General features: G+C 42.2%; 1 protein-coding gene across 1 annotated transcript in view; it reads left to right on the top strand.

Annotated features, from left to right (window-relative positions):
• Nucleotides 1–1,306: 1,306 nt before the first annotated feature.
• LOC103524916 overlaps nucleotides 1,307–7,772 on the top strand; it is a 9,073-nt gene continuing 2,607 nt past the window's right edge. The window contains exons 1-5 of the mRNA XM_026820188.1: nucleotides 1,307–1,459; nucleotides 2,181–2,288; nucleotides 4,064–4,260; nucleotides 5,561–5,761; nucleotides 6,249–6,434. Coding sequence (XP_026675989.1) covers nucleotides 4,066–4,260; nucleotides 5,561–5,761; nucleotides 6,249–6,434 — 582 coding nt within the window. The 5' untranslated portion in view covers nucleotides 1,307–1,459; nucleotides 2,181–2,288; nucleotides 4,064–4,065. The remainder of the gene's footprint in view (nucleotides 1,460–2,180; nucleotides 2,289–4,063; nucleotides 4,261–5,560; nucleotides 5,762–6,248; nucleotides 6,435–7,772) is intronic.

The raw sequence follows: 7,772 nt of genomic DNA, 5'->3' as shown, positions 1-7,772 counted from the left end.
CATACAGAGTAAGTACTTCATGGGTCTGTGTCGTAGCACCTCCAGACCTCAGATACATCTAGCTGGAACCATACAGAGTAAGTACTTCACGGGTCTGTGTCGTAGCACCTCCAGACCTCAGATACATCTAGCTGGAACCATACAGAGTAAGTACTTCACGGGTCTGTGTCGTAGCACCTCCAGACCTCAGATACATCTAGCTAGAACCATACAGAGTAAGTACTTATTATCTTATTACTTATTCAATATCATCTTATTCCTCTATCTCAGGGATTTCCAACTAGTGGCCTGTCAGACCATTTTTGTGGCCCGCGAAGCTTATTATTGGGTGGATTGGGTGGGACTCCGAAAAGGAGCATCCACCCCTTCCCTCGATAAAATCCTGGATACGGGACTGCTCCCCTGTGTATGTGGCCCGCGAAGTACCTCTAAATGTTGCACGTGGCCCGCATACACATGGAAGTTGGGAATCCCTGCTCTGTCAGTACCCACTCATGTACTGTTCAGAATTCGTGAAAAGTCCTTTCTTTTTCTTTTTCATGCATGGCATCATACTTCACTTTATCATTATTTCTCTATTACAAAGATCGCCAACCTCTCACGAGCTACAGCTTACGGACAGTCACACAAGAGAATTTCTTATGGGAACCAAAAGTTCACGTCGTAAATATCTGGTTCCCATACTAAAAGGTAGCTCGCGAAGGGTCTCCTAGTTGTCTGAGTTGGCGACCCCTGCTCTATTAAATGTTTTATTTACTATCCGTGGGTTTTTTAATACCCAGCGAAAGTGAATAATTGGATTTTACAATGAGGAAATAAAAGCATATTGTACTGTGTGTTATTTATGATGTTATTTATGTTATTTATGATGTTATATCTAAAACTTTCTCGCTTTGAGTTCATAGGTCGTCGCGACAAATTTCGAGATGAGAGCTCATTTGTGTGGAAAAATGTGAAAAAAAAAATCCCTCAAAAACTGGTTTTTTTTTTTTTTCTTTCTTAGGGGTATGTTATATAAAATAGAGACACGATGACTTTTTCCTTACTTACCTCTCGCGGACCACCTGAAACCTACTCGCGGACCACTAGTGGTCCACGGACCATAGGTTAAGAATGGCTGCCTTAAATGATATAGGTCGACCAGGTTTGGATAAGTCCTTCTATGGGGACAGACCGACCGACAGACAGACGACACCGAAGCGAATACAATAGTCCGTTCACTATACCTTTTATTATTACTATTGTATTTTAATAAAGGAAGGACGGACTAATAAACCATATCCTTCCCCTCCCCTCCTCCCTTCTCTCCCAGATCCTTTCCTCCTGAATCTCCTCTCTGACTTGGACCTGGACTCGAATGAAGAGCTTAACTTCTCCATCAGTATAGCGGTGGATAACTTCCTGTTAGTGGATAGTAGACGTGGAAATCCAACACGGGACACATCCACTACGAGACAAGGTAGAACCTCGCACCTCATGATTGTTTTAGTGGAACTTAGGAACAGTCAAACAAACAACCAGACAGTCTAACAAACAAACAGATAAATAATAATATTAGTGCTTATTTAAACTTCTCGCGAGTGGATAGTAGACGTGGAAATCCAACACGGGACACATCCACTACGAGACAAGGTAGAACCTCGCACCTCATGATTGTTTAGTGGAACTTAGGAACAGTCAAACAAACAACCAGACAGTCTAACAAACAAACAGATAAACAGATTTATACTGATTAGTGCTTATTTATACTGCTCGCATAGGACTGAAAAGTCCCTTCACTCCAGCAGTAAGCTACTACTGTTATTGTGGTTTAAATTCTCCAATTTGAGGGTAAAATTTTATACCTCGCCTGGGATTGAACCCACGTCCTCCTGTTTATCAGGCGAGCGTCTTGACCACTATACCACCGAGGCAAATTCACAAACGAACAAAACAATTAAACAAGCAATCATGGACAAAACAAAAAGGAAAATGGTCGTCATGGGCAAGAACTGCGACTGACCTCAGTGGTGTAGTGGTACCTCGGATCTGGAGGTTGGTGGTTCGAGTACATGTCAGGTCATAAAAATTTATCTAAGTGTTTTTTTTTACAATATGGTTGGTTTCAAATGCTAGAGATTGATCATTGGGTTGTTTTCTCCTCACTGGATTTTCATTTTCTTACAACGTTGCCATTTCAGGCACTACGGGGGCCGCTACATCAGGAGGTGCTGGAGGATTCCTGGCCAATCTGTTTGGACAACTTGGCAACCTCTTACCACATGGTGGCAACTCAGATCTACTCAGTGGTAAGTTGACAATCAAGTCACCTGAACACATTTTACTACAAAGAATTCATAAATAAATTATAAATAAATCGAACTTTTTTAAAGGTTTGAAAGACTCAAATCAAAAAAAAATCTAATCATGAATCTTTGTGGTAAAGAAGAGAGCTTTTTCACAACTTTGTGGATATCACAGTATTACAAGTCTTTCATTTACTCAATCAATCATTATTCGACTTGTAATGCCGCCACTGAACGCTACTCGATCAAAGTAGCTACTCAATTGTCCTCACGAGGGAATCGAACCCGGACCTCCTGCGTGCAAGCCTAGTGTGATACCCACTCGGCCACGGAGGTTTGAAAGACTCTTTCCATACAATCCAATAATTAGAATGGACCTTCTCAAAGTTACCGAGTCTTCAATCAAGTATTTGATGCAGAGTTCAATGTCCCGGCCTCGTCCGCGCCATTCCGTAATATAGTCGAATCCATCCTGGCCCACTCCCTAGAGAACATGACTCAGCCCGGCACAGGGCCCAATATAGTCGCCCTGGGCCCGGGCGGTCCGTTCGGCCCCGGCGCCACGGCTAACATATCATTCGAGATAGGCCGCCTGACGCCCCTCACATTGAATGCCGCCGGTGTGACGTCACTAGGCGGCAATAATGCGGCTCAGAGTACAGGTAAATGTGGAAATATAACCAAGTGGTATCTTACAGAGTCAAATTGAATTCTAAAACTAGAATACAATGAGAGTAATTGTAGGTAATTAAGGGGAAAAAATAATAACAAGATTCAGGATATTGCTCTGTGTGGAAGTGCCCATATCCTGAGGAAGACCATCTACCTACTAGAAGCAAGAAGAAACCTGGCCTGAGGATTCTGGTTGAATCTTGGCCAGATTTTATTGATCCCAGTATATGTTTTATTGTTGTGTTGAAGTTGAAAATAATAATAATAATAATAAAAAAAAAAAAATGTAGTCTTAAACTAGAGTACAGGGCCCCGTTTCATGAAACGCTACGGGTCTATGGATAGTCATTACCGTGTTGGTTCCTCGTCCAGCAGTAGCTCTTCCCTAGCACCCTATGTTCATGGTAACATCACAGCCTCCCTTACAATGAGACTAGGTTATCGCAAAAAAAAAAGCAAAATTGAGCTATTTTACTATCCGATGTAAAAAAAGCGCACTCTTTTGATTGTTAAAGAGGTTAGAATCTTATCTGCTACGATTTCGATTTAATGAGGGGGAAACCTAATGTTCAATAAAATCGTTTTATCGGGAAATATTTGATGCATTACATTAATCACTAGATTCACTAGTAACTAGTGGAGGAGCATAAGTTTAAAAAAAAAGTAAAAATTCATGGTAAGTATGTTTGATTAATTTTATTTCGCGTCCCTAGTTTTCACCGCTATTGAGAGGGGAAAACTTTCAAACTTTGTTTTTCAATTTCCCAAAAAAAAGTGTTTTTTTTTTTTTGCGATAACCTAGTCTCATTCTAATTGTGCGATATAACGTCCCTCTCTGAAATCCTATGGGTTCAAACTAAAAACACACACACACACACACACACACACACACACACACTTGACTCATGTACAGTGTTACCAAATCTATAGTACCTACATCATCGTATCTTCCTTTACATACAAATCTTCAGAAAATAAGTGGTTTTATTTGTGCCACACAGTACGAGTAACGAAAGGTGCCTTCTGATTAGTTCAAAAGTTTTCGCAAGGGGCTTTTTTTTTGAGATAATGTCTTCTGTTGTTAATAGAATCTCTGTGTTTGGTAGGTATGCGGAATGCAGGGGGCACGGCCACTACTGCCCCCGCACCTGGGGGCCCCCCACCCAATGAAGCTCAGGGGGGAGGCGCCGCTAACAGACCCTGGGTAGAAATATCATCCATGGGGGGAGGGGTGGGGGGTATCCGAGCCCCCCCTGAGATCATGTCCTTCCTGCAGACGATGACAGCGCAACATCCACACCTGGTGAGTAGACGCGGAACTAACCTGAACGAGAGAAGCGAGTTTGAACTTTCAACTCGTCCATTTTTGAGATATTGGACCATACAGAGTAAGTACTTCACGGGTCTGTGTCGTAGCACCTCCAGACCTCAGATACATCTAGCTAGAACCATACAGAGTAAGTACTTATTATCTTATTACTTATTCAATATCATCTTATTCCTCTATCTCAGGGATTTCCAACTAGGTCTCACGGGCCACATGTGGCCCGTGAGACCCTTTTTATGGGCCTTGGGTATCTATCCGAGCCCCCCCTGAGATCATGTCCTTCCTGCAGACGATGACAGCGCAACATCCACACCTGGTGAGTAGACGCGAAACTAACCTGAACGAGAGAAGCGAGTTTGAACTTTCAACTCGTCCATTTTTGAGATATTGGGGAAATCCTACAGTGTTGCAATGAGCATCAAAAATTGTGACGTAACACGAAAAAATTGCATTTATTATTATTCTCACAATATTTATACCTATCTCTTTATTCCACAAATAGAATCATAATCATACATAATTGGTACAAATTATTTATCAAAGAAATAAGAGTTTAAGACTCCTTGTCTGAACCTCAATACATAATGTCTGAACCTATGATACCTGAGATCAATGTGATATCTGAATTTATTTAGCCTGAAGATACCTTTGAAATGGTACCTTAGTGAAAAATACTCCTTTTCTTTGGAACTAAGAACCCTAATATTGTGTTATGTTTTATTGCAGGCCCCCCCTACTGGCGTGAACACAGCACCCCCTGCCCCCCCTGCCCCATTCTCTCTTCCCCTCTCTATCCTCATACCACATATCTTCTCTGAACATAACGAGAATCTACGCGCCCATATGTCCTCTAGTCTAGCTGAATTCCTGGGTCTATCTATCATAGATACGCGCTCTACTATGCTACGGGACCTAGTGTTCCTAATGGTAAGTGTCTAGTCTAGCTGAATTCCTGGATCTATCTATCATAGATACGCGCTCTATTATACTACGGGACCTAGTGTTCCTAATGGTAAGTGTCTAATCTAGGTGAATTCCTGGATCTATCTATCATAGATACGCGCTCTATTATACTACGGGACCTCGTGTTCCTAATGGTAAGTGTCTAGTCTAGCTGAATTCAAGCGAATACAATAGTCCGTCCCTTATACCTTTTTATTACTATTGTAATAGTAAAGGGAGGACGGACTAAAAACTAAAGGCACTCTAATAACGAAGGTCTTATCGTCCTGAAATCGAAGAGAGGAGGATAGGATTGTGTTATGTTTTATTGCAGGCCCCCCCTACTGGCGTGAACACAGCACCCCCTGCCCCTCCTGCCCCATTCTCTCTTCCCCTCTCAATCCTCATACCACATATCTTCTCTGAACATAACGAGAATCTACGCGCCCATATGTCCTCTAGTCTAGCTGAATTCCTGGGTCTTTCTATCATAGATACGCGCTCTACTATGCTACGGGACCTCGTGTTCCTAATGGTAAGTGTCTAGTCTAGGTGAATTCCTGAACTTTTTTGACCTTCAACTTTCTTTTATTATTATTATTTTCAAGAAATTGGATAGAAGTTAAGTTCAACTGTTAAGGTCTTATCGTACCGAAATCGAAGGAAGGACAGGATAGGAGAAAGCCAATCGTTCGGAAAAGAACCATCTGTATCAGATAAAGTTCGCCTCCGATGCGAATCGAACGCTCGCTCCTACTGCTTACAAGGTAGACTCTTAATAAAGAAGAGAAAAAGCAACCTCCGTGGCCGAGTGGGTATAACACTAGGCTTGCACGCAGGAGACCCGGGTTCGATTCCCGGGGGGGCCGAGGTTTTTTCGGCTCTCTGCTTGGAGTTCGGGGTGCACTCAGCCTCGTGAGGACGATTGAGTTGTTACTTTCATCGAGTGGCGACCAGTGGCGGCATTACCAGTGTAATCTTTCAAAATAATAATTTGCGCTCTTGACATCTTTTGTTTTCAGCTGAGCACTATACAGTTGAATGACATACTGCAAGATAGAACCACACCGGCCCCCACTAGTCGCAACTCACGTCATCTACTTGTTAGTTTTCTGGCGCGATACTTTCCATTGGGTGTGTCACCAGACTCCATCAGTACACAACTACAGAACCTACATGATCAAATGAGTGCCTATGTCAACAGCTTGGTAAGTTCTTTTTGTTTCGTATATTTAGAGGGAACTGTAATAACTAATTTGAAGAGGAAACGAGGACAGGATAGGAGAAAGCCAGCCGTAATAACTTACCTATGTCGCCCCGAATTTGAAGGAGGACAGGCTAGGAGAGAGCCTTTCGAAGTTGATCTGTTTGCGATAATGTTAGCCCCCGCCCCGGGTGAGGAATCGAATCCGCCACCTAGCGCTAACCAGACAGGGACGATGCCTTCCAAGCTATCTGGAGGTTGACATCTTTCAAGACCTTCTTGCCTTCTTGTTGTTTGTTCATATTATTGTGTCATTTTATTTTGAGATATTTTCTTGTGTTTGCAATTGTCCATAGTAGCTTTATGACGGTTGCGATCTTGTTTATTTTCTGCTGGTTGAGCCAATGTCTAACCCTTTCAATCCCGAAGTTAGCTGAATTCCTGGGTCTATCTATCATAGATACGCGCTCTATTATACTACGGGACCTAGTGTTCCTAATGGTAAGTGTCTAGTCTAGGTGAATTCCTGAACTTTTTTGACCTTCAACTTTCTTTTATTATTATTATTTTCAAGAAATTGGATAGAAGTTAAGTTCAACTGTTAAGGTCTTATCGTACCGAAATCGAAGGAAGGACAGGATAGGAGAAAGCCAGCCGTTCGGAAAAAAACCATCTGTATCAGATAAAGTTCGCCTCGGATGCAGTCGTGTCCCGACTACACAAGTGAACGCTATCCCAATGCTACCAAGTTCTTCGACGCCAAAAAGAAACAGTGAGACAGATGATGAGGAGGAAGTAAAATAGCTAGGATGAATGGGAGAAAGAGTTGAGTCAGTGAAACACTAAGAGTAGTGGGAGTTTGTAAGATGAAAAAGGTTGTAAGAGAATGTTCGGAGCACTAAAATAGTGAGAAGGAATCAATGAAACAAAGAACTAGTGGGGGTTTGTAAGGTGAAACGGGTTGTAAAGTAATGTTTGGAGGACTAAAATAGTGAGGAGGAGTCAGTGAAACAAAGAACTAGTGGGGGTTTGTAAGGTGAAACGGGTTGTAAAGTAATGTTTGGAGGACTAAAACAGCCAGGAGGAAACAGCGGAGAAGAAGAAATGGACTAGAGGAGAAAATTGTGAAACACCCGAAATTTCAACTGCGAAGTGAACAAGTTTTGTGAGAAGATATGTTTGGCTGACTGCAGAACAGTGAAAAGGAAAAGTGGGCTTTTAAAGTGAAACAGATATGAGACATGTTTGACTAACTAAAGAAAAACAGGAGGAAAATTTTTTCGTAGCAATGAAACAACTGCTACATTAGACGCATGTGGCCTGTGTCGTAGCATGCCCATCC

This window comes from Diaphorina citri, unplaced genomic scaffold (genome assembly GCF_000475195.1).
Source record: "Diaphorina citri unplaced genomic scaffold, Diaci psyllid genome assembly version 1.1 scaffold126, whole genome shotgun sequence".
Classification (NCBI taxonomy): domain Eukaryota; kingdom Metazoa; phylum Arthropoda; class Insecta; order Hemiptera; family Psyllidae; genus Diaphorina; species Diaphorina citri.
This window is presented reverse-complemented; position numbering and strand designations above follow the sequence as displayed.